Source organism: Triturus cristatus, chromosome 8 (assembly GCF_964204655.1).
Source record: "Triturus cristatus chromosome 8, aTriCri1.1, whole genome shotgun sequence".
NCBI classification, from domain to species: domain Eukaryota; kingdom Metazoa; phylum Chordata; class Amphibia; order Caudata; family Salamandridae; genus Triturus; species Triturus cristatus.
This window is the reverse complement of record NC_140591.1, coordinates 184,233,466-184,259,042: the sequence shown is the minus strand read 5'-3', so window position 1 is coordinate 184,259,042 and position 25,577 is coordinate 184,233,466. Positions and strand designations below refer to the sequence as shown.

General features: G+C 48.1%; 1 protein-coding gene across 3 annotated transcripts in view; it reads left to right on the top strand.

Annotated features, from left to right (window-relative positions):
- The window catches only part of LOC146801785 (E3 ubiquitin-protein ligase TTC3-like), a 1,762,960-nt gene that overhangs the window by 97,313 nt on the left and 1,640,070 nt on the right, over window positions 1-25,577 (top strand). For all 3 annotated transcript variants that reach the window (XM_085621278.1, XM_085621277.1, XM_085621276.1), the window contains exon 5: window positions 10,762-10,849. In XM_085621278.1, coding sequence (XP_085477404.1) covers window positions 10,762-10,849 — 88 coding nt within the window. The remainder of the gene's footprint in view (window positions 1-10,761; window positions 10,850-25,577) is intronic.

The window sequence follows — 25,577 nt, the reverse complement described above, 5'->3', positions numbered from 1 at the left end:
AGTTTGAATAAGCTTTTATGATCCATTAGGATCCCCAGGTATTTATAACTTTGTACTTGATCCAAACGTTGGCCGTCAAGGAACCAACTGCCATAATTTTAGTCTTCTTGAGGTCTATTTTGAGTGAATTTCGATTAGAAAAACTGCTTGTTGTATTTAGTAGATGCTGAAGTCCAATCGGTGTCCTACTGATTAAGACCAGAACATCAGCATATAGCAAGTTTGACATTAGCTTGTTTCCCAATTTTGGAGTGTGGGATACACAGCTATCCAGCTCCCCAGGCAGGTCGGCCAGAAAAAGATAAAGGATCGGGGTGAGGACACACCCCTGCTTGAGGCCTTTCGAGGTCATCATTCGTTTTGAGATGTGTGACCCTGCACCTAGTTTGACCCCTGATCCATGTGTCTGTATGCAGCTGTTTTAGCCGATCCAAAAGGGTGTTTGGTATACCCCACTTATCCAGTTTTCCTCAAAGTTTCGAACTATCGACATGGTCGGAAGCAGCTGTGTAGTCAATAAAACACAGGAAGAGAGGCATCTTTGAAACTTTGGCTGCATTCATTAACAACGTAAGAGCCAATATGTTAGTCGTAGTTCCTTGGCCACTGCGGAACCCAGTTTGATTAATGGATTTATCTGAAGCCCAGGATGTTAACTCGTCCATGATTGTTCCGGCGTAGTATTTAGCGTCTATGTCGAGGAGGGCGACCAGTCGGTAATTATTTGGATAATTACTTTTGCCTTGTTTAAAGATTGGGCTAATAATAGATCCTTTCCAAGATTCCGGAATGGGGACTGTGGTGTTTAAGCCCTTGAAGACTGGTAATAGAGCCTTGTTCCAAAAGACGGCATCGTGTTTATACAGTATCGGGGGGGATCCCGTTTGGGCCGGGCGCTCCCATATCGCTACCCTTGGTTATTAGGCATTTTAGCTGTTTTTCCATGGGGGCGTATCCTTAGGGTCTGTAGAGTCTAAATTGCCAGCCAACAGGATCCTCTGTTGCTTATGGATGTTAGTGCTGCTGACCAAGTGAGCTTTGGTTGTACAGTTTTGTGTCGCTTTTCCCTTGTTACGGGGTTTGATGTCCGGTACCGCGGTGCCTGCTCCCTTATTTGGTTCCCCTCCCTTGTTGTTAAAATGGGCGTAGAGGTAATCTACTCAGTTGGCCTCTGTTATATTGGAACTGATTCCTCGATGATTGGGTCGCTCTAATTTATGAATTGTTTGTCAAAACTTAGCGCTATTGTGTTGCTTGGCATCATGCAATAATTTAGCCCACATTTCGGCATTCTGTTGCCTTATTTTTCTCCACATCCTTCTCAATAATGCCTTCATTTGTCGAAGAGTAGACTGCAGCTCCAAGTTCCCTGGTGTTTTTCGCAGTTGACGAAGGGTTTGGTTTGTGGTGCGTTTGAGGCTCTTAGTTTCCGGGCTGGAGTTCACTTTTATTATTTCGTCATCTGGTTGTCTTAATTTGGTCCCGGTCCTGGTCGCAAAGTTACCATTGAATGTCTTAATGAAGTTTTCCCCTGCTGTTACAATGGTGGTCCCAGTTCCTTTTTCTCTCTCAAATAAGGTTTTGGCGGAGGCTGATAGAGCTTCAATGCTGTTGGCATTGCACCTTAAGCGCTTTAGATTGAAGACTTCTTCGATTGCAATCGGGTTCCAGGTGTCTATTGTAGCAGCTGGCCTCTCATTCAATAATACTTCCTGTGGGAGGTGATCGCTCTGGGCCATGCCACCTATATTGAAGGTTGCTATTTTATCGAACATGGCTAGTGTTACAAATGTGTAATCTAAATAGGAGGATATTTTTGAGGAGTGAAAAGTTGCAGCTGGTGGATTGTCATCCAAGAAGTGTTCATTCAGTGCTCTTAAATTTAGATGTTCCAGTTCTTGTAGCAGATATTTGGCCCACTTGAGGCTTTGCTATTGTTTGCTTGGCCCTGATTCGATATCCCCCAAAGTGATGTAAGTTCGTGCACAGGGCCGTCATCTTGGTTTACCCCAAAAAGGTGTAGATTGAAATGATTATGTGGGAGTCTAGCTCATCCGTAATCCATTTTATTTAATTTGATAGCTCCTTTACAGCTTTTTGTTTTTGTTTAGGGTGGACGTAGGTGTTAATTAATATAACGTCTTGTAACTTATTGTTGAATTTGAGCTTTATTTGTATTGTATGGACTGCATTGGGTGATGTAATTTTCGTCTCTATGGGTTTTATTGAGCCAATTGTGGTTATTGAAGCCAACATCATTAGTCCCCCCCCGAATAGCGACCAAAATTAGAGGCCTTTGTTGCCGGGACGAAGTAGGAGGAATATCCTTGGAGTTCCTTGGCGTGATCTTCCCAGGTTTCCTGGAGAAGTATTAAATCGAATGTTTTCAAATAGTTGACTACTTCGTAGTCGACCAGTTTGGCTGCCAGGCCGTTAATGTTCCAAATGCAGAGCTTAATTTGACCTTGCACAAGTAGAGCGGTCTGTGGAGTATCACATTCTTGTCAGTTTGGACGATCTGTTTGTATTGTGCGTGTTATTTGCGACCGTGCTTCTAGTCCCGGTTTCACAATTGGAGTTAATGGCCCTGAGCTTCTGCTTAAATTAGATCCCTCTATACAAGCGGAGAGTTTGCCCGGGGTTCTGCTTCTGGCCCCTCTTAATACTGATGTGGTAATTTTGTCTGGGACGATGATTGCGGCTTTTAAGAGCGTGGTTGGCTAAAGAGATTTCAATTTGACTGCCATTTTTATGCCCCAGTTTTTGAGCGTGCTTTCCTCTTCCTTGATTTTGTTTGCAATTTCATTTGAGCTCCATCTTGTCCTCGTCACCTCCGGGCCCAGACAGGTATTATTTGGAAGGAATTCTATGGAAAGTAAGTCCGATGAGTTTATATTTCCGAGGCTCGAGATGGAGTTTAAGAGTTGTAGAACGTTCCCTCTATTTAATATGTCATCTCTCCCCTGTGATTCGTATTCCGGAATGAGAGTGGTACTGACCACTTCTTCGGTTGTACTTTCCTTGATTCTGTAAGAAAGGATTTCGTCTTGTGAGTGGGGCCTTAGTTGCAGAAGGTTGCTCCTTGTTTGACAGATTTACGAGAGATTGACCGGAGGGCATATGGAGACTTGGTTTTGCTGGGTGAGCAGCTCCGCTTTGCAGGGCCCCCCTTCAACTGTTTTTGTTGATCCTCGTTTTTTGACAGGTGAACTTCATTAGATGGAGCCCCCTGGGGTTGGTCTTCCATGATATGTTTCCGGGCTGCTGTATTTTTTACTGTTAATGTTGACTCCTGCCTCTAATTCATTATTAGAGTGTTCCTCCTTGCTGGGTCTTTTGCTATTAGTGTTTGCTCCTGCCTCTCATTCACTGTTGGAATCTTCCTTATTGCTGGAGTTGATGGTGGCCCCAAGGTGGCAGCCGTAGTTGGAAAGGGCTCTATGGTGGAATTGTCCAACTGTTAGAAGGTGGTTCTGACACTCTGGGCCGCCCAGATTTATTTTGCTTTTTGAGCACCTAATTGTTGAGCTTTTACTGTGGGGGAGCCTCATAAGTTGGGACTCACCCACAGTGAACTCAGGATGTAAGAGACTGCATGGGGATTTTACTGGTGTCCCCCTGGCTTGACCAGGCCATTGCGCAGCAGCTGGAGTAAGGGACACCGGGCTGGTCACATACAGACACATGTGTACATGCGTGTGCACACGGGTACGGGCTGCGCAGGGGAGATTCCTAGCGTGTGCAGTCCAGGAGCAGCTACAAAGTGAATGGTGTGGCAGGACTTATGCAGAATTGGGTGGTGACATGGAATAGGCTTTATACAGTGGGAAGAAACATGCCAGGGAAAGTCGGTGTGCTTTACAGTGTTTATTCCATTATTCTCTTATGGGTATAGGGAGCACATGGGCTAGTTTCACTTACCTAAGGCCTACAGATTCCAGACATGCATTAAAGTCCACTGTAGCTGATGTGAAAAGAAATGTTCTGCAGAGTCCAAAGTCATATTTGTACTGCTTTTGGGTCATACAGGACTGTCATATTCCTCTGAGCCAGCCATAACCAGACCCTGGCTGAGGGCTGACCTCAGCAGGATGGATTGATAACCTTTCTTCCACAAGCTAAGGCCTCCTCTCCAGGAAGAGATGATGGGTGGGGCTACAGGCTCATCCATCACTAGGTGCCAGGCACCAGACTGCCCCAAGGAGGGAAGGCAGCGTGGGGGGGGGGGGGGGGGGAAAGAGGCTTCAGAGATCATATGCCCAGAGACCCTGGAAGACGCCATTTTGAACCAACTAAGAGGCTGGACAAGAAGGAGGGTGCAGGGGCTGGGAGGTGATGTGTCACTGTTTAATAGGACCAACAGAGACTTCCTGCCAGCCCCCTACTCAACTTTAAAAAAAGTGCTTGCTTGATATATGAGAATCTTCATAAGGAGTCATCGTATGGCGTTCTGATAGTTTAATGGCCAAGGAGCTATGGGGGACCCCTGGGTAATCTGATGCACCCAATTCGCCTGACTTTGATTTATTCTGCTGGAGTGGGGAGCTGTTTTTTGGAGATGGCAAGGGAGCCATTCCCAATCGATCTTGTAACTGGTTCTGGGACGTGCCCCCTAGTGTGTCAATTCCAGCTCTTGGCCCTATTTCCTCTTCAGAGGCATTTTCAACTGGCCTAGTATCAACAGTTCTTTTTTGGTGGAATCTGTTCATCTGTAGCGGATGTATTCCTTTGGTCGGTTTTGACTTTATTTTTAACTTGGTTATTGAATTGGTAAGGTGAGGTTTGGGGTTGGGATTTAAATGACGTAATAAGCGACGTAGGGAGAGCCTGATAGGCTGACTGATTGGTTGGCTGATTAGGCTGGCTAGTGTCAACGGCACTCTTTGGTGGAATCTGGTCATCTGTCGTAGATGTTTTCCTTTGATTGGTTTTGACATGATTTTCTACTTGGTTATTAAATTAGTGAAGTGAAGGTTAGGATTGAGGCTCAAATGGCATGATAAGTGACGAAGGAAGGGCCTGATCGACTGGCTGAATGGTTGGCTGATTAGTTGGCTGATGAGTTGGTCCAAACCTCTCTGGTTGTAATGGCGATTGCAACCCTTTTACATTCGCGCTTTTTTAACAGATTGCTGTACCCGGATCTTTCAAAAACGCGAGTTTCGTGTACATTTTGGGTTGGAAAGTGCAAGGTTTTTTCTTTTGAAAGGCCCCGTCGATGCTTATTTGGGCACAGGCCCCTTGCCTTCCTTGTGTTCCTGGTGACTGCGTAGGGTTAACTGGTTGATAAGTGGTTGATTCGCCCGTTCTTGGCTTTGCGCTGGTGTCATCGCCATTAATGGGAGAGTTTGTGCCAGAGCAAATGCTGATAGTCCCCATGGCTGGAATACTTTCTGGCATACTTTCTGTGCTTTTTTTAGTAGATACTGACCCCAGTCGTAGGCCAATTGGCTCTTCTGTTCTTGCTTTAGCGTTACCTTGTTTTTGTTTGGACTTTGATTTTGACTTCTAGGGGGTCTTCCTTACTCTGCCCGATCTCATGACTGGCTCCGTGGACCGTATCTGGTTTAACGCGTTTAGCACGTAATATATAGTAAATTTGAGTGGGCTGTACAGGTCGGAAGCCCTGTGGGAGTTCCGGATGGAAGCTGTGTCGGTGGAAATAAGAGTGTCTGCCGGTGTCCCAATTACTGAAGCTGCCAGGCGCTGATATAGCGGACTCATTTTTCACACTTTTCCTTTCACCTGGAAGGTACCTGCCACAAAGGTGGGGTGCCGGCTGCTGATCACGCTCCTCTCCTCTTTTCTCTCTTCTCGCTGCTCTCTGGGCGACCCCAAGCTGCCCCGAACAGCCGACCAGCAGACCAACAGCCCAGCAGGGAGGATCTCAACCTTGCTTAGCCTCAGCGCTGCACAGCCCCCCCCCCCCCCATAATATCGCACAGTGCGCTACACTACACTGCACTCCAGACCAGGGGGGGCCAAGAGATTGATGAAGGGCTGGTGAAAGGGCTGATGTCAGAGCTGGTGAGGCTCAAGGAGGCCGGGGAGGTGGAGAGCGGAGGCGTGGACAGTTGTAAATTGTTAGTTGTTTGTTGCTTGCTGCCCCTCTCTGCAAAAATCGATGGGGCGCAGGCCAACCGTGTCCAACCACCCCACCTCCGCACTTTTCAGCGCTGTCTCGCTGGAGTTACCGCCAGCAGAACCACAGCAGAGCAGAGCCGCAGACCCGCACCCACGATGGCCGCCGCCTCCGCCACTGCTCTACACTGTAGGTGGTAAATGGTGAAGATAGAAGCAGCGGAAAGGCGGCAAGCAATATCGGGCAGGTTTCGGCAGATGATGACTGAGGCTGCAACAGGCAGCAACGGCAGCAACGGGGTTGAGGAGAGCTTGTGGCAAAGGAGCACAACACAGCAACGGGAACAAGACTGGTCGAGACTGCTGATGGACTGCAGTGGCTGAATGGCTGAGTGGCAAGGAGCAGACCCACAGCCCCCGCTTACTGCTTTACGCTACCGCTACCATACACCCCCTGTAGTCCGTTGGTCCGGGGTGTATGACCACAGGTATCGGGAGTGTTTAGGCTGCAGGAAGCAAGCTGCGGGTAGCGAGGTGGTGAGTTGGCGACGGCGGCTGTGGAAAGTGAAGGTCCAAGCACGAAAGTCAGGAGTTTGCTCAGCTCAGCTTGCAAACTCTGAGCGTCGGCAACAGGAAACGGGGGCAGCAGAGTAGGAGTGGGGCTGTGCACTGGGTTGTAGCTCCCCGCCAGAAAGCGGTGTCTTCCTCCGTGCACTGCCTGCGGTGTACTGTTAGCCATGTGTGGGGGCGGCTGCTGTCCGGATCAAGATAGTTGGAGCTTTTGGGGCCAGGCTGCGCCGGCCGCTACCGCTGCCCACCGCCCGTTACTACAGCTCCTGTGTGGGGAGGTACGGTGAGGCGGCTGGTCTGGATGATTAGGCAGATTAGGCAGAGGCGGTCGCGCTCGGCGGTGATGGTCCGCGGCCCCGTTCTGTCGTAGGGCTCCGGTGCGCTGAAAACCGCTGAGAGCCGGTGGGGAAATCAGACGGAAAATGGGTGGGGGACCGGAGCCGTAAACAGTTACGACGTCCTCCGCTCGCTTGTTCCTGCTCCGCGCTGCTACTGGTCTGAACAAAGACATGGATTCACAGGTACCCGGCACAGACTGGATGCACCGCAGAAGTCAGTAAAGAGTGTGTAGAGTTAAAAGCATCAATTAATGCTGATTTCGGAAGCAGGGGTGAGGCTGGGGGGGTAGGGTCCCATATTCTGCAAGAGGTAGGAATGCCTGTCAAGTGGAACACCCCCAATGCCCACCGGGTTAATGTATTTGTAGCTTAGGAAAAACAGGCTGTGCCCAAGGAACATTTGTTGTGTTCCAGGAATAAATGTCCGAAGAAGTGCGTAGTATTTTTGATTGATTTTATTTAGAAACATCAGGATGAGAGCCTGTGACTGCAACACGTGTTTCGCCCCAAGTGGCTGGCAGTGCCAGGGCTTTCTCAAGGCACTATATCAAGAGAGGGCAGCGTTTCATATGTGTTAGTCGCATTAGTCTCGGGCATGAAAAGGCGAAACCTAAGTCTCTGTGGTTTTTCTTCTGGCTGTAACATACAACATTGGCAGTATAATTTTAAACAATCACTCAAGTGCCTCTGTGCAAGCTCTGGGTTTTTGTAGAGTCCTGACCAGTGTTCGACGAAGCAGAAGGCACTTTTATGCAATTCAAATCGTCTGGGAAGAAGCATGAGTCTGTGCTATAAAAGCCGAAGAACGTGTGTTTTTGTTTCCCCTGTGATCTTGTCGTGCAATGCTGGGTGTGTTATGAAAGCACAAGCAGCTGTTGGTGCTGGCAGAGGACTGCAGCCCGCCCTTTCCGAAAGGACTGGAGACTTCCTTGCATCCAGATGTCCTTACTCATGCGTGCCAAGAAAATGCAGCCGAAGACGGCCTCTCGCAAAGAGGGCTAACGTGTGTGCCCTAAAATCATCAAAAAAGGGTCAGAATTTGGCAATGCACAATAAATGAAACGGGGACAATTAATGAAAAAGGAAATTACAGGAACTGTAGGGGATCGAACCCTGCGCCTGTTGACTGTATGCCCAGATCACCAATTGCGTGAACCGTCCTAGACGTAAAGATGAAGCAAACATGAAGCAGCCACACTTGCCAGAACTAAGGCTACAAGGGGGCACAAGGTGCAACAATGCGTTAATCTTAGTAGACAGAGCAGTCCTTGTTTATGCATGGATAGAAAATACAGCCGGCAGTTCCGAATGTGAACAGGCTGGTGTTGCCAATTGGAACAGAAGTGAACTCTCAATCTGAGAATCGCTCATCAATGGATGGCCCCACTCGTAAATGCGCGGGAAGATAAGGATGCAGCACCCATGCAGAGCTGCATCCTTGAGGAGGATGCGAGCCGACGGGTGCGGTAGCAAGCATACAGCGCTATGTATAGCGCGGGACCCGGACCGCCTCCAGCTAAGAGGACTAACCTGTGTGCGGCCCTAAAAACATCATGAAAGGCAGGCAGCTGCCATGTTTAAAACTAAAGCCGTGGTACAAGCTGCAAAGCTGGCAATATTTGCAACTTGTACGTCGCTATCCAAACCGCGGCGTGCTCCAAAAGTAAATAAATAGAAACTTGTTTATTTTCTTATCTGATGATGGAGCAAACCTCAATGAAACACTATATACAGAGAATCATCTCTAGGCGCTAACACGGATACACCATAGGAGTCGATGTCACTCTGTACAGCTCGGAAGGGAACTAATCCAACCTGAAACCGAGTGCGCTCTTCATATGACTTGCGTGTGAATCGTGTGTAGGGGCTAGGAACACTCGCCAGTCATGCGAGTTGCACGCATGATGTATCTTTATATATTGCACATACCGCACATTCAGTAGATAGCGCCACACGAGGATGTATATGACGAGGCGCGAACACATACCAGCGCATTTGAGGAGACAAGAATTGTACAAGATCATCGAACACAGTTAAGAGGCAAAGCCGGGATTAGAGAAGAGACTGTGAGGTGGAGTAGTTGGAAGTGAGGGGATGGCCATGCATATTAGCTTGTGCGTCCTATTGGTGCGGATTTACGGACATTGGGAGGCCGATAAAGTGAGGGCAAGGACAACTGTGCAAGACAAGCAGTGGAGAAAAGAAAAAAACAAGCTAAGGAGTTGTGTGTGTGTGTGTGTGTGTGTGTGTGTGCGCGCGCGGCAAAAGTGAAAGCAGCTGTAGCATCCTGAGGGTGTAAGGGTACCCGCGAGCGATGCACTTAATGAGCCATGACGAGAGCGGAAAGCCAGATGGCGCCTGTACGCGTAACCGTGCGCATAGCCACACGCATCGCCACACAAAAAGCGTGTGGTAGGATTTTTGAACCCCACTTTCTAAAAGTCTCGCCAGTGCAGCGCGTGCGCTGGCTCAGACGAGACCTAAAAATAAAGGTGTTGTTGGTGATTCTGAGAAGTATGTAGTTGTAGTCTCCCGTCATCCTTATGCAGTGTCCTGCAGTCTGTTCCCCATAGTGAAAATCTGTCTAAACTTATGGCCTGATTTAGATCTTGGTGGGACTGGTCCTGCTGTGTCTTTTTCAGTGGTCTTCCTGCCCGCAGCCTTGGCGGTCCGCCCACCGGCTCGATTCAGATGTTGGCTGGTCTCTGGAGGGAAAACCACTGCAGTCCTACTGCCTCTGCCAGATTCGATCTCCCATGTCGACGGCGTCAGAGGGTGAAGCAGCTGTTGGAGAGTCCCACCAAGATTCCCACCGTCCAGATTACGATATGTCCCTCTGTTGAGGCAACTGTGGCGGGGAAATCTCCAAGCTCGAGCTGGGGGAATGGAAGAAAAGGAGGTGAAAATTCACCTTTTTTCAGGGACCCACCTCCCATGCCATCTTGAACACCATTGTCCAAGTCCTTCCTGTGCGGCTTCTACTTGACCACGATGCTCAGCCACCCCGTTGCCACCCGAATCTAAGATAGGCTTTTGTGGTGGCTGTGGGTGTACATTCAGTAGTGTGTGTATGTTCTTGGCTTGCGCAATCACGCCAGCCTGATGGCGATGGAGTACTGTTATGCAGCAGGAAAGACTGCTGCAGCAACAGGCACCTGTCTATTGCCGCAACATCTAAATACAGCCGGCGGACCTCCATCCGCTCGACGGATTACTTGGGACCGCCACCGTTGCAGGACGACTGTAGTCCTGACAAGATCTAAATCAGGCCCTTAGTACGATGCCTTACTATGATCCTTGGTATAGCCCACAGTGCCACGTGTGCCAGCCCCACCATCTACACACACACTGTCTTAAAGAGGCAGGCCTTTACATCCTACACCTAAATCGGTCTTTTGTAACCTTGATTGTGTATATTTCAAGATATTAGAGATTTATTGATTCCTATCTGTATATCACAGCCTTGGCACAAACCAAGTTATGCTAGGCACTGATGATGCAGGGCTTGGTGGTGGTGGGGGGGGGGCAACAGTAGACCAACAAAGGGCATCTACTCTTGGGACCATCAAGGTCTTGCATTTAAATACCATGCAAATTCTTACAGGGCCAACAACGATCTGTATCTAGAGCTTGTAGTTTTCTTTTCTGACTTTCAACCGCTATGTCTGTCATCTTTGAATTATCGTGTGAGTTCATGCAGATACTGAGTGAAATCTTCACAAATTAATGCTTTCCTTTTTATAAATAATGACATATTGTTTTTCTATTGAAGGTGCATGATAAATTCTGGCTTTGATATGACGAATCTAGCGGTCATTGAATATCTTGAAGACTTTATGGACCTATTCAAATCTGTGGCCGTAAGTATTTCACAAATTGGTATTTATGCACTAACGAGGGAAACACATTATAAGTGGCATAGTGACGGTATTTTGCTACAAGTAATCGTCTAAGCCTCCGCATTAAAGCTTTTTCAATCACCAAATGTTTTCTGTTCATTACTTGGTTTAGTTTCCTGTCCCACAATAGTGACTGGAATTGGCCCCTGAGTGAAGAAACACATTAGCCTTGTGGACAAACTGATTTTTGCTTTTCTGAACATCATTGGACATAAAAAAATGAAAAAGAAAACAATTTGTTCGAGGCATATGAGCTGCAGATTGTACACTTTGCATAGATCGCCATCTGGTGTTGGGCCCGGATGTTTGCAGTTTGTTTTTCCTGTTGGAAAGTCTTTGGAAGTCACGGGATCGGTGACTCCTCCCTTGGATCATACTGCGCATGGGCTTCGGCTCCATCCTCAGATTGTTTTTTTCCGCCATCAGACTCGGATGTAATCTTCACGCTCCTGTTCCGAACATTTCCAGTTCGACCATCGAAGCAGAATCCTCGCTTACATCACGGTATTGTTTCCGATACCTTCTACAACACCTTCTACATCGACGAATCTTCGGTTCCGGTCATCGACGGCGGCCTTCGGGCCCATCCAGGCTCCGGTCCCGGCTGATGGAAAGAACTCCATTCAAAAAGTGCCCTCGATGTGGGTCCAAATTCCCCCACACCGACGTTCATGAGGTGTGCAACCTCTGCCTCTCCCCTGAACACGAGGCTCGAGACTGTCCGGCCTGCAGGTCTTTCAGATCGAAAAAGACGATTCGAGATCGACGAGCCAGACGCAACATGGCGCACTCCTCGACCTCCGTTCCAGTCGACATCTTCGGAGACGACGCCGAAGATCCTGGACAGCAGCACACCGAAGAAGACATCGTCAGTGCTTCCGAGGCCGACGATTCAGACCTGGAGGACATCAAACCGGCGCAGAGGGCCGTGAGTAATATACCCCCCTCTACACCCCTGCCGACACCCAAAAAGGCTTCGGTCACGCCTTCGCCTCCGGACCTAGGCAAGACCAGAGACACAGCTTCACACACCCCACCTTCGGGCCCAGTGAAGAAGCCACACAAGCCTTCCGGCGACTCGGGCTCGAGCCAGCCAGCCAGTGGTGCCGAAAAACACACTTCGGCACCGAAAACTAAACCGGCATCCACATCGACACCGAGCCCCGCGCCGAAAACCTCGGGGTCGAAAATCGGTACTTCCGTACCGACACCATCTTCGGTGCCGACCAAACACCATAAAGCCCTCGGCGCCCATACTTCCGCGCCGAAGCCCATCTCGGCACCGACCAAGAAACCGAAGGTTCCCAAGCCAACAAATTCATCGGCTCCGAACCTTTCGACGCCGAAAGAACAAATATCATAACAAGAACTTTTTACACCTGATCCTTTACAAAAGACCCTTACAAAGGATCCAAAAACTGGACATTTGGCACTCTCTTCCAAAAAGAGACTTTTAGAGAAGCCGGCTCCACCTCCACCTCCTAAGAGAAAGGACTCTGCTACTTCCCCCTTCAGAGTACCTTCCCCACCTCCTCTGCCTCCTTCTCCTCCTCCACCTCCACCTCCACCCCCTCCGCCTTCTACCCCTACACCTCATCGCTCCCCGACCCCGTCTCCAGGTGACGATGATCAGGGGGACCCATATCAAGATCCACGGGATGTGCCCCAAGACCCCACCCCTACAGGATCCCCGGACCCATGGGATAACTATAATAACCCGGACATTCCAGATGTCCCGCAAGATGACCTTTATCCCTCCAGGCCATCTCCACCAGAAGACTCCCTGGGTTTCCAACATTTGCTTCAGAGGGCGGCACATTATCATGGGGTAGAGTTACACACTGACCCAGTAGAGGAAGACTTCCTCCTCGACACCTTTGATACCTCACATAGGTTTACCTCCATACTACCTATGCTGAAGGGTGTAGTAAAACATGCGCCAGAGGTTTTTAAAGACCCAGTCAGGGCCAGGGTCATTAACCCACACATTGAGAAAAAGTATAAGGCTGCCCCCACACATCCTGCCTATATCAAAGGGCCAGGAGGAAAACAAAAACAGGAGTAAACCCGTTATCCCAGCTGAGACCGGGTAAGTACAATAACAGAAGAACAATGTCTCAATTGGAAAATCATACAAAGGGAGCACTATATATAAGAATCAATCCAAAACACAAGGGAAACCAGGGAGACCAACAGGGGATGAAAGGTTGTTATTTGTAAAATAGAAGCACAAATTATACAATTAATTTACAGTAACCATAGCAACCGTATGTGCACTGAGAGTGACGTGATAAGTGAACGGCGCAGTGACATAAGTGTTTAAGAAACAACGTGAAACGGCATAGGACACATAAAACATAGAGGTCATACACAGATATTTACAAGAAATTTACAATTACAAAAACTGATTATTCAAATTATGCATGACTTTAGTAGAATGGCGAATGGCGTTGTGGAGTCGACGACGTTTCAACCACTTTACATTGAGGTCATCATCAGGACTAATGGTTACGGTGATTCAAAGGTGCTTCTGAAATGAGGAGGGCAAAGGGAGTAAAACCCCATGGGGCGTGGTGACATCAACCGGTCCAAGAAGGGGCAAAGTAGCGATATGAATCCTGGAGATGAATTAGTGCATCAAAGCACATGACTTGTAAAGGCAGACCCGAGGAAATTCTCGTGGATGTAAACTACACTTCAGATAATTGCATTCAACCAAGGGACAAGTCCATGTAAATTACGCGAACCGGGATTAGTCCGGACGACGGGAAGTGGGAAGACGAATGAAACTTCCCGTCGTCCGGACTAATCCCGGTTCACGTAATTTACGTGGACTTGTCCCTTGGTTCGCGTGGTTGAAACGTCGTCGACTCCACAACGCCATTCGCAGCTCTACTAGAGTCATGCATAATTTGAATAATCAGTTTTTGTAATTGTAAATTTCTTGTAAATATCTGTGTGTGACCTCTATGTTTTGTGTCCTATGCCGTTTCACGTTGTTTCTTAAACACTTATGTCACTGCGCCGTTCACTTATCACGTCACTCTCAGTGCACATACGGTTGTTATGGTTAATGTAAATTAATTGTATAATTTGTGCTTCTATTTTACAAATAACAACCTTTCATCCCCTGTTGGTCTCCCTGGTTTTCCCTTGTGTTTTGGATTGATTCTTATATATAGTGCTCCCTTTGTATGATTTTCCAGTTGAGACATTGTTATATCAAAGGGCCAGCACCACTGGATTCCCTAGTGGTTTCCACGGCCAGAAAAAGGTCAAACTCCCAAGCGTCAGGCGAAGCACCACCACCTGACAAGGGATCAAAGCTAATGGATGTGTCATGAAAACGCACTGCGTCCCAAGCAGCTAACATTTGGCGTATAGCTAACACACAGGCGCTATTAGCCAGATACGATAGAGCGCACTATGATGAATTAGAATCCATCATGCACCATCTCCTAGACAAATACAAGAACAGGGCCTCAAATTAATCCAAGAGGGTAAAACAATTACTAACGCCTCGATCCGCTGTGCCTTAGATCCAGCGGACACAGCCTCCAGGGCCATCAACACTAGCGTCCTTCTCCATCGCCATGCTTGGCTTAGAATTTCAGGTTTCAAACCTGAAGTACAGGCCTCCATTTTAAATCATCCCTTTGACCAAGAACACCTATTCGGTCCAAAGGTGGATGAGGCCTTGGAGAAAATGAAAAAGGACACCGATACAGCCAAGTCAATGGGAGCGCTGCAATCACATACCCCCAGACGCTCTTTTCGACGCTCTTCCTTTCGGAGCACCTCTGGAGGTTACTCCTCCGATAGTACATCCACTTCCTACAAATCCCCCACTCAGTCCACCTTCACAAAGGGGTATCTAAGAGGCGGCTATAGGGGCAACAACAATAAGGGCAGAGGCAAAACCAATACCGCCCGCTCTGCCACACCACCTACCCAATGACGTCCCCCTGCTCCCTCCAGACCATTCCACTCCGGTCGGGGGCAGACTACAAAATTTCTTCCATATCTGGGACAACCTCACATCAGACAAATGGGTGATCCAAATTATTCGATCAGGCTACTGCCTCCAATTAACATCTACCACCCCAAACATTCCACCCAGGCAACTCCCAATGCCACAAGAACATTTGACATTACTAAAACAGGAGGTAAACTCCCTCCTACAAAAACAGGCAATAGAACAAGTGCCCCTCAGTCAACAAAATTTAGGGGTCTGCTCCCTATATTTTCTAATACTGAAAAGGGACGAGACGCTACGGCCTATTCTAGATCTCAGGCCCCTAAACCAATACATACATTCAGACCATTTTCACGTGGTAACGCTTCAGCAGGTGCTTCCGCTCCTCTCCCAAAACGACTTCCTCACCACACTGGATTTGAAAGACGCATACTTTCACATTCCGGTACATCATGCTCACAGGAAGTACCTCAGATTCGTAGTGGACGGGCACCACTACCAGTTCAAAGTACTCCCATTCGGGGTAACCACAGCACCAATAGTATTCACCAAGTGCCTAGCGGTGGTGGCAGCACACATCAGAAGACAGCAAATACACGTCTTCCCATATTTGGACGATTGGCTCATAAAAGCCACATCCTACAACCAGTGCGTGCGCCACACCAACTATACAGTACAACTACTCCACGAACTGGGCTTCACCATCAATTACCAGAAGTCCAACTTAACACCCTCACACATAAAGCAAAACCTAGGTGCCACTATAGACACCTCGAAAGCCATAGCCTACCCCAATCCAGCCAGGATTGCAAGCATTCAGGCTTTGCGTCAAACCTTCATACTTCAACACTCTCTTCCAGCAAGGGTGTTTATGCAACTCATAGGGATGATGGCCTCTTGCATTTTCATAGTGCCCCACACAAGACTCCAGATGCGTCCTCTCCAAGAGTGCTTAGCACGCCAATGGAACCAGGCCCAGGGCAGGCTAACAGATCTGGTGTTGGTAGACGGTCGCACCCATCGCTCTCTGCAGTGGTGGAACACCACAAACCTTTCCAAAGGTCGACCGTTCCTGGACCCGGTTCACCAAATAATACTAACAACGGACGCATCGCTCTCCGGCTGGGGAGCTCACCTATTACACCTCACAGTGCAGGGCACATGGACGCCACAACAAAAATCACTCCACATCAATCATCTGGAGTTACTGGCAATTTTTCTAGCCCTGAAATCCTTTCTAAAACACATTTCAGGCAAGGCAGTCCTCGTTCGCACAGACAACATGACTGCCATGTATTATATTCAAAAACAGGGGGGCACACACTCTCCACAGCTCTCTCGATTAGCACAGAGCATATGGTGATGGGCAATTCCTCACAAAATCTTTCTCCTAGCCCAACATGTCCCAGGAGTCCAGAACACAGTGGCAGATCTGCTCAGCAGACACACACAACAGATCCACGAGTGGGAACTTCACCCACAGGTTCTTCATCCGTTCTTTCAAATGTGGGGGCATCCACAGATAGACCTCTTTGCCACCCACGAAAACACAAAATGCCCAAGCTTCGCCGCCAGATACTCACACCCATTGTCCAAAGGAAATGCGATATGGATGAACTGGTCAGGCAAATTTGCCTACGCTTTTCCGCCTCTCCCACTCATTCCATTAGTGGTGCGAAAGCTACAACAGCACTCTCTCACACTAATCCTAGTAGCTCCAACGTGGGCCAGACAACCGTGGTACACCACACTACTGCAACTATCGGTAGAACCACACCCAAAACTACACCTCTCGCCATGCCTTTTAACCCAGAACCATGGAGAGATCAGACACCCGGACCCAGCTCAACTCAACCTTGCGATCTGGCTCCTGAAATCATAGAATTCGGGTACCTAAACCTACCCCCTGAGTGTATGAATGTCATCAGAGAGGCCAGACGCCCTACCACTAGAGCCTGCTACGCTGCCAAGTGGAAAAGATTTGTGGTTTACTGCCGCAACAACACTATCAATCCCCTAGATGCGTCTATACATCATATTATATGCTACTTACTCCACCTACAAAGGTGTAACCTAGCCTATTCATCCATTCGACTACACCTCGCAGCAATAGCTGCTTACTTACAAAATAGGCAGCACCTCTCACTTTTCAGGGTACCTGCCATTAAAGCATTCATGGAAGGACTAAAGAGAATAATTCCCCCCAGGGTACCACCGTCACCGGTATGGAACCTAAATATTCTTCTCACAAGGCTCATGGGGGCTCCCTTCGAACCTTTGCATAAATGCAAACTGCAATTCCTCACATGGAAAACAGCGTTCCTTGTAGCCATCACTTCCCTTAGAAGGGTCAGTGAAATACAAGCATTTACCATACAAGAACCTTTTCTTCAAATGCACCACAACAAAGTTGTTCTCCGTACCAACCCAAAATTCCTTCCAAAAGTCATTTCCCCTTTTCACTTGAACCAAACTGTGGAGTTACCAGTTTTTTTTCTCGCAACCTCAAACCGTTGCAGAAAGGGCTCCACACACGCTAGACGTCAAACGAGCCCTACTTTACTATATCCAAAGGACACGACCTTTCAGGAAAACCATACAACTGTTTGTCTCCTTCTCTCCACCACACGAAGGCAACCCCATCTCAAAATCAGGGATAGCTAGGTGGATTGTAAAATGCATCCAGATTTGCTACCACAAAGCCAAGAGAACGCTATCTGTTCCACCTAAAGCCCACTCTACACGAAAGATGGGGGCTTCCATAGCATTTCTGGGCAATTTTCCACTACATGATATCTGCAAGGCAGCTACATGGTCAACACCGCACACTTTCACTAAACACTATTGTGTAGATGTGCAATCCAAGCAACAAGCTAGTGTGGGCCAAGCTGTACTAAAAACATTATTTCAAACTACTGCAACAGATACCGGTGGTCACCGCTAAGGTTGGGAACTGCTATATAATCTATGCAAAGTGTACAATCTGCAGCTCATATGCCTTGAACGGAATATGCTACTTACCAGTATGCATCTGTTCTTGGCATGTAGAGCTGCAGAGTTGTACACGCCCACCCGCCTCTCCGGCTACCTGTATCTGTTCCGGTATATCTTATTTAGATACAACATACATGGGTTTCTTCACTGTAGTCACTAAGCTCCATCTTTCCCTACTGGCGAAAAACAATCTGAGGATGGAGCCGAAGCCCATGCGCAGTATGATCCAAGGGAGGAGTCACCGATCCCGTGACTTCCAAAGACTTTCCAACAGGAAAAACAAACTGCAAACATCCGGGCCCAACACCAGATGGCGATCTATGCAAAGTGTACAACTCTGCAGCTCTACATGCCAAGAACAGATGCATACTGGTAAGTAGCATATTCCTTCTGATTGAGAAATCAGTGATTTGCCTTTTGCTGTTTTTATTTACCTTTGACCTGTCACCCTGTAACAGACAGATACTACTTTTAAAAGCGTTTGTTCGTACAAGTTAACATACCTATGCCCTTGATAATTTATGTCTTTAGCTTTGGCCCGCAAGAGTATTGTAACGTCTTCCTCCTCTTAGTTGTAGAGCAATTTAGTGCATCAATTTTGTGTCGCATTCCCTGTTAGTAGAGTGGCCATCTGTAATGATGCATGCATAAATGAGTGAAAGAAAGAATTAAAATGCATTCATAATTCTTAAACTTGCTTTAAACTTCTTAGTCTTCTACTCTCCTTTGTTCAATGAGTCCTTGGAACTATGTTCGATGATGGTTTCAAACGTTTGATTAGACTGTTTTAAAATATCAGTCTCTGAAATATTCTGTGGACAGTTAGCTGAACAAGATACTGCCTATAGTAATACCTCTGCTTGAGTCCTGCATTTTCGGAGGTTAAGTTGTGTTCAGAAAGGTGAGATTAGTTAGAGCTTTTTCAACAAGACAGCTACCACCATTATGTTAGTTGATTGTGATTCGGAAGTCTATTTTATGTAGATTTTCCTTGTAGAGTTCGACTGAAATCACCCCGTTTTATTTGGCAGTTTGATTTTGTTTTGTGTGATTTGTCATTTCCTTGTACTTTGAGGAATTGGCTATGGATCTGGGTACCATTATTTTTGCCGATTCTACCTTCTCTGGTGCTGTAGGCGTAGTTCCAATACTTTGACTTAAATAGGATAAGCGCACCAAGACAAGAATACCGCTCAGGCGATGTCTGCTTTTTCAAGTATGAAGAGCTTCAAAATGCTTTTGCACCTTGGACACACCAGAAGCACGCCCAAAGATATGCTACTCTTGTTTCTAAACGATTGCACTAAACAAGGTCCATATTCTCAATGACCGATTGTATGTATAAGAAGGTGTAGACTCTCTTCTTACTAGACTCTTCTAGTAGATGGTAATCTACATTGCAGTATTTCTCTCTTAATAACCAGAAAATGGCTGGAATGTCTACTGGCGTCCACTCCCCTAAATGTCTGGTTCATAAAGCCTGCATGTAAGCACTGGAACTTTACCGTGTCTCAGCTAATTAAAATTGAATCATTTCCTTGTTTACAATATCATTGGATTTTTTTCGAGATAGTAGTACATATGCCGGTCATAAGGAGGACTGTCTCACAGTTCTAAAAGACCTAGGGCTTGATGTATCGAATGGTTCTCACACTCAATGGAAAATGTGGCAATACATATGATTCTTAGTGATAACAACAATCATTGTAATTGGAAATGAGACAGAGTTGATGCTTCTATATTTAGAAAAAGCAGTAACACCCTGCCAACAGAACACTTGATGCTACCTAACTCTAATTCGATCTAACACAAATGTTTTCTCGCCTCCCATGCTTCTACAGCATCACTGTGAATAGCAGTGGCCTATTTTACCCTTGAATCACAGGATGGCTCCTCTCCTCTCTCCCTCCTCCTCTTCCCCTATGAACCTTGGTAGATGCTACTGCTCCTGTCTTGATACTAAACTTTGAAGGGCCTATATAGTTAAAACAAAGTCTGTTTCTCGTGTATTTCATTGGCCTTTTGGTTATATTACCCCTCTGATTGTGTTTTTGTATTTTCCTTTTCTGGGAAAGACCTTGTTGCCCTCCCCTTCCTGTTTTTCAAAAATATCACCTTGACTAACTCCCCCCCCCCCCCCCCCCCCCATTGCCCCCTTGTATCACATATTTTTTACAGCGGTTTTCTCCCACCCTCATAGTCATTGACTGATATCTTTGTGAGCCTTTTACCTCTACTCTCTGGACATCCAGCTCTAGCACACAGGTAAAGGGCTGAAAGCATCGGTGCAACTTCTTGTAGTGATTTCCCTGGTTTGGCATGTTATTTCCTGGAAAGGGCCTTGGCACAAAAATCCTGTCCATCCAGTTCTCCAGACGGACTACCATTCTGCTATAATTATCTCTCTCTCTCTCTCTCATTCTCTCTCTCTCTCATTCTCTCTCTCTCTCATTCTCTCTCTCTCTCATTCTCTCTCTCTCTCATTCTCTCTCTCTCTCTCATTCTCTCTCTCTCTCATTCTCTCTCTCTCTCATTCTCTCTCTCTCTCATTCTCTCTCTCTCTCTCATTCTCTCTCTCTCATTCTCTCTCTGTCTCTCATTCTCTCTCTGTCTCTGTCTGTCTCTCTCTGTCTGTCTCTCTCTCTCTCTCTCTCTCTCTCTCTGCCTCTCTCTCTCTCTGTGCCTCTCTCTCTCTGTCTCTCTCTCTCTTTTTCTTCACACCCTCCCCGCTGGCAATCTGATAACTCACTAATCCTTCTTACCCATGCATCCATCAGTGAAATTGAGGTTTTGTAAGCTGTGTCTTCCTGTTGGTTGCACCTATACTGCTTTTGGGAAACTCCATAGTGCCAACTGCTTGCTAAGCACTGTTCATAACAAGGCCTAACAGATGACTCAAAACTACGGATAGTGCCCCAATTCAAATGAATTTGAAGATGTTCTGGCAATGTTCAAAGCCATGTTGAAGTCCTGTTTCCAACACAGTGCCAAACTCTTATTGTAGGCAACTTAAATGCTAAACTAGGCACCTAGAATGAGGATGACCAAGCTCTTATGGAAACAAGGCAAGCCGTAGGAGCTCCAATCCTAAGTCAACCATTTCCTCATAAAGACCCAAAAGGAAAGGTGTTAGAACATATTTCTTTTAAGACTGGGGTAATCTCTGCCTTTCACACTAGTCTGGCACAAAAAAAAACATGCCTTTCTGTCATTATGTAATGCAGGATATCGTCACTTATGGATTTACGTCTTAATTCTACTTGCAAACTGGTCACAATACTCAGATGCCAAGCTGTCATGGAGAGTCAAAAGCATTCATAACCTACTAACCCTAACACAAGGAACCTCCCTACAATGACTCCACTGACTCCACTGACGTTGTCTGTCCTACCTAGAAGCTGTCCTGATATCCAAGAGTGTCTCAGAATCAAATGGGAAGAAATTGTCAAAGAAGCCTTGACAAAGTTAAATGACTCCGAAGTACCTGTAGGAAACAAATACATAATATTGACTCTTCTGAAGGAATTAACTGAAACCTTCTCACAGTGGACATCAAAATCCCCTAGGAGAAATTAAGACCAAAACCAGAAAGCAACTAGCAGGCCAACTTTGAATGTTACCAGGTCCGACTGAGAATGTGCTCTCTCAACCAAGCAAGAGAGGTAAAAACCAAAATCAGCGCGCGATCCCCCTTTCCCTGCAAAGGTGCTGCAAAGGTGCCGCAAGCAGACGCACAGCAGGAGTGCACCAGTTCTATCCCAGGCGGTAGCTTGGCGCTAAAGAGGAACCCGCCGCCAAAAGAGACAACAAACAGAGCAACTTACGCCATCAAACAGGAGGTCGTGGAAGGTGTCTCCCAGCGGGACAAACTCCGCACCAGCTTAAGAACATAGTGGGGGCACGTGGCTGAACCTGAGTAGGCGGCCAACAAGGTAGGGACCTACAGAGAACCCCGGTAGAAGAAAGCGGTCCACAGTTAAAACAAGCCATAGCAGACCAGGGGGGAGTGCAATTTCGCATCACCAAGAAAAATCAGAGACTCACAAACATGGCAGAGAGGGAATGAAGGCTCCAGCAACAGCTTAACAAGAACAAAAGAACAAAGGAGAACCTGCGATATCGGACTCACCGCTCAAACAGAAACCAGACATCACTCCCTCCCAAGACCTCTGCAACTCACTCGCCTCGTTCTTCCACCGCAAGATCGCCGACATACACACCAGCTTCGACGCACAGACAACGCACCCTACCACCGAACCAACGCCCGCCACCACCACCCTCTGCAACTGGACCCCGATCAGCACCGAAGACACCACCCGCACGATGAACTCCATCCACTCCGGATCTCCAACCAACCCCTGCCCACACCACGTCTTCAACAAAGCCGACGCCATCATCGCACCCCATCTCCTGGACATCATCAACTCCTCCTTCCACACCGCCACCTTCCCGGAGAGCTGGAAACACGCCGAGCTGACCGCCCTCCTGAAGAAACCAACCAACGGCAGACCCCACCGACCTCAAGAACTACCGTCCCATCTCGCTCCTTCCTTTTCCGGCCAAAGTCATCGAGAAGACCGTCAACAGACAGCTTGCCGCCTTCCTCGAGACAAACGGCTCCCTCGACCCCTCGCAGTCCGGGTTTCGGGCCAACCACAGCACCGAGACCGCCCTAATCGCAGCCACCGACGACATCAGAACCCTGATCGACAACGGGGAAACAGCGGCCCTCATCCTCCTGGACCTCTCTGCGGCGTTCGACACTGTCTGCCACCGCACCCTAGTGAAGCGCCTGAGCAACATTGGAATCCGAGAGAAAGCACTGGAATGGATCATCTCGTTCCTCGCCGGAAGAACCCAGAGAGTCCGCCTCCCCCCTTCAGATCCGAGGACACCGAAGTCATCTGCGGCGTACCACAAGGATCTTCACTCAGTCCAACCCTCTTCAACATCTACATGAGCCCCCTCGCAGCCATCGCACGCCAACACAACCTCAACATCATCTCCTACGCCAACGACACCCAGCTGATCCTCTCCCTCACCAACGACCCCACCACCGCCAGAGCCAACCTACACGAAGGGATGAAAGACGTCGCCGACTGGATGAGGAACAGCCGCCTCAAACTGAACTCGGACAAGACGGAGGTCCTCATCCTGGGATCATCACCCTCCGCCTGGGATGACTCCTGGTGGCCCCCGGCCCTGGGCACCGCTCCCAAATCAACAGACCACGCACGCAACCTGGGCTTCCTCCTGGACTCCTCCCTCTCGATGACCAGACAAGTCAACGCCGTCACATCTTCGTGCTTCAACAAACTGTGCATGCTCCGCAAGATCTTCAGATGGATCCCCACCGAAACCAGGAAGACCGTCACCCAAGCACTCGTCACCAGCTGACTGGACTACGGGAACACCCTCTACGCCGGAACCACAGCCAAACTTCAAAAAAGACTCCAACGCATCCAGAACGCCTCCGCACGACTCATCCTGGACATCCCCCGACACAGCCACATCACTGGACACCTGAGAGACCTGCACTGGCTCCCCGTCAGCAAGAGAATCCCGTTCAGACTCCTCACCCACGCACACAAGGCTCTCCACGACCTGGGCCCCAAGTACCTCAACGACCGCATGACCTTCTACACGCCCACCCGCCAGCTACGATCGACCAGCCACGCCCTCGCCACCGTTCCACGCATCCGCAGAGCCACCGCCGGAGGAAGATCATTCTCCTACCTGGCAGCCAAGACTTGGAACTCCCTCCCCACCCACCTTCGGTGAACCCAAGACCATCTCTCCTTCAGGAAGCAGCTCAAGACCTGGCTGTTCGAGCAGTGACATTTCCCCTTCCCCCAGCGCCTTGAGACCCTCCCGGGTGAGTAGCGCGCTTTACAAATGCCGTGATTGATTGATTGATAGACATCAACCCTAGAGATGATCCTAAAAAAACTGGCAGATGTCAAGATGCCAAGACCACAAAGCAAACCACAGACGCGATACAGTTGGAGATGGCAGCTGTCAGAGCCGACGTGCACACAGTTAATAACAGACTCACTGTGGCAGAACAAAGAATAAGTGATATTGAAGACACAGGCTTAAGCTCAAACAAGGAGTTGAGGACCTTGACAAAAATCCTAGCTACACTCCAGAGGCAAACGTCGGAACTGGAAGACCGCAACCGGCGGGGAAACATCTGCATACTAGGAGTCCCGGAGGGGGCTGAAGATACGGCAGGCTCATGCTTGGCCTTTCTCGAGCATCTGGTCCCCAAACTCGCAAACTTAAAATTCAACCGCCAGTTTGAGCTAGATAGGGCACACAGGGTCCCCACCTTCAAATCCACAACAAGGAGTGCGGCCCGACCAGTAATATGCAAGCCTCTGAGAGCACAGCACACGGAAGCCATCTTCAATTTTGCTCGTAGAAAACACCAGATCTCATGGAATGGGCAGAATATCATATTCACACAGGATTACTCTAAACCCATGGTGGACACTAGAAAGGGGTTCCTTACCTTAAGAGACGAGCTGAGGAAGAAAAATATACAGTTCTCTTTTATTGGTCCCGCCAGAGTCAGGATAAACGACCGCGGACGCTCTCACATTTTCAATGAGCCTAAGGAGCTGGCCAAATACCTGGAGGGCCCGACAGCCCAAGAAATGGTCATCGCAAGCCGGGTCCAGCAAAAGGAGAGCCTCGCCTGAGCTGGGGAGTGAATGAACCTGCATGAGCCTGTACAACAGTCTTGCAACATACAGCTACCTCAACAACCACTATCTACCTCATCAGATACCTCATTAACTACCTCAACAAGCTACCGCAATGCCCACATGAAGTCTTGCACACAGGAAGTCTTGCCCTACGGAGCAACGAACAATCGCCGTCGGTGGCGGCAGCTCCTCGACGCTCGATACCCAACACTCGATGACGGCTCTCTAAACAAGAAACAATCTGAATATCTTTTATCCTGTACAGAAGCTGGGACAATCTTCATATCCTTTACCCTATATAGACGCAGGGGCAAGTGATAAGGGAAGGGGGTCATAAACATAGAAGTAGCACAACTAAAGAATAATAAGCAGCTAGATAACTCTAGAATCTCTTGAGAACATAGAGACATTGAATACAAATCAGTTAATCATCGAGAGACAGGACGGCGACCCTGTCGTTGCACGCCCAACATACAATGTTTTTGTGACGGGGGGGAGGGGCGGGAAGGGGGACGAGGGGGGAGGATCACTCAGCTCTTTGCTTTCTTTATTCTCTATCTTCCTTTTTACTTTCACCTCTTTGTTCTCTACACAAGGGTTCTGGCAAGTATTGATAACCTATGTAGTTGAGAGACCTAACATAGCTATCCACACAAAGCCAACATACAGTCCACACGCAGCTTACAAGAGGCCTCTTGCCATACCGTACAGGGGGTAAGCAACTCCATCCAGCCCAGGCCACGGAGCGAGTATAACCACGTATCAAGTAGCTAGAATAGACTCGCCAGACACGCCTTACCATAGATAATGGGCAACAGTAACACTCTCAGCCTGGCGTCTAACCTAAATATAGTATCCCTCAATGTCAAAGGTCTCAACCACCCCATTAAATGCAGGAAGATCCTAGAATACTTGGCGAAAACTAAAGGAGACATAATCATCTTACAAGAGACCAAACTATCCATGGAGGATGCTAGGTTTGTGAAAGGACTTTTTGTCACACATCTGA